Raw genomic sequence first — 1,036 nt, 5'->3', positions numbered from 1 at the left:
AGAGAGGAGGGAGGCCGTCGCTGCACTGCTGCGCCGACGCGGACGTCGACGCCGCGTCGTCCGTGGCCGTGGCCGCCGCCGCTGACGACGACGACGACGACGCCGCGTCGCCCATCCTCACGCCGTCGTGGCGCCGGCCGGAGAAGAGGCCGTCAAAGAGGCCCATCGCGATGCGTGGCGGCCGGCCACATCGCCCGTCGCTCCGTTCCGTATGTGGATGGTGCATAGATGGCACTTGCAGGCGAGCACGCCAACTGCTTGATAAAATGCCTCGGCAACTTTACCATCCTACTGACTAATTATTCCTACTGGGGCTCACCCGACGGCAAGCTGGACTGGGGCGTGCAAGGAGACGAGTTGCACAAGTTCCGCAAGTCGGCGTCCTTCGGGTTCTTCCGCCATGCTGGCGGCCACCGCAGCCACCGCGGCCGAACCCGAGTCTCATGGGTGAACTCTCTTGTCAAGGATGGCCACACAGGCGACCATTTTCCGCAGTGGCTGGAGCAGGAGCAGATGGTGGCCTGATCCCACCCCGTCGACGACGATCGATCGATCACTGGCTCATAGCGTCTAGCTGACCAAAGTTCTTTCCTTCAAAAAAAATTCCACCCTTTTTTATCTGCTTAATTTGATTCATATGAAATGGTTCTTTATTAGTGCATACACTTCGGTCGCCATTTTCTCCTGCGGCGGGAGGCCCGGGAACCGCACGACGAACGACGGGTCGTGGCGGTGGTCGGCCACGACGGCGGCGTAGCCATGGAAGTAGTGGTAGTAGACGGCGAGCACGGCGGCCGGCTGGATCCAGTAGAGCATGGACGGCAGACCTTTCTCGCGAGCCACGTCGGCGGCCCACGGGAGGAGCATCGTGTACACGACGCGGGTCACGGGGCGGCCGCGCGCGGCGAGCGCGTCCACAAGCTCCCCGACGCTACGCGCGCCTGCGGCCTTCCGCCCATCGCCGGCGAGAAGCCCCCATGCCTCCCCAGCAGGCGCAGGGCGCGTCTGGGAACGCCACGACGCAACCGGCACCTTC

At 64.0% G+C, this 1,036-nt stretch overlaps 1 protein-coding gene across 1 annotated transcript; it reads left to right on the top strand.

Annotated features, from left to right (window-relative positions):
* The first annotated feature begins 213 nt into the window (after positions 1–213).
* Positions 214–627, top strand: LOC123403335 (zinc finger CCCH domain-containing protein 33-like). The gene has a single exon (XM_045097275.1). The coding sequence runs from the start codon at positions 229–231 to the stop codon at positions 523–525; it is 297 nt and encodes a 98-aa protein (XP_044953210.1). The 5' UTR covers positions 214–228; the 3' UTR covers positions 526–627.
* Positions 628–1,036: the final 409 nt, after the last annotated feature.

This window comes from Hordeum vulgare, chromosome 6H, assembly GCF_904849725.1.
Source record: "Hordeum vulgare subsp. vulgare chromosome 6H, MorexV3_pseudomolecules_assembly, whole genome shotgun sequence".
Lineage (NCBI taxonomy): Eukaryota > Viridiplantae > Streptophyta > Magnoliopsida > Poales > Poaceae > Hordeum > Hordeum vulgare.
The sequence above is the reverse complement of the archived record's forward strand: the minus strand, read 5'-3'. Positions and strand labels throughout refer to the sequence as shown.

What these genes read in the sequence shown, in the direction of transcription:
- LOC123403335 (XM_045097275.1), top strand. Translation starts at nt 229, where the DNA reads ATGGCACTTGCAGGCGAGCACGCCAACTGCTTGATAAAATGCCTCGGC.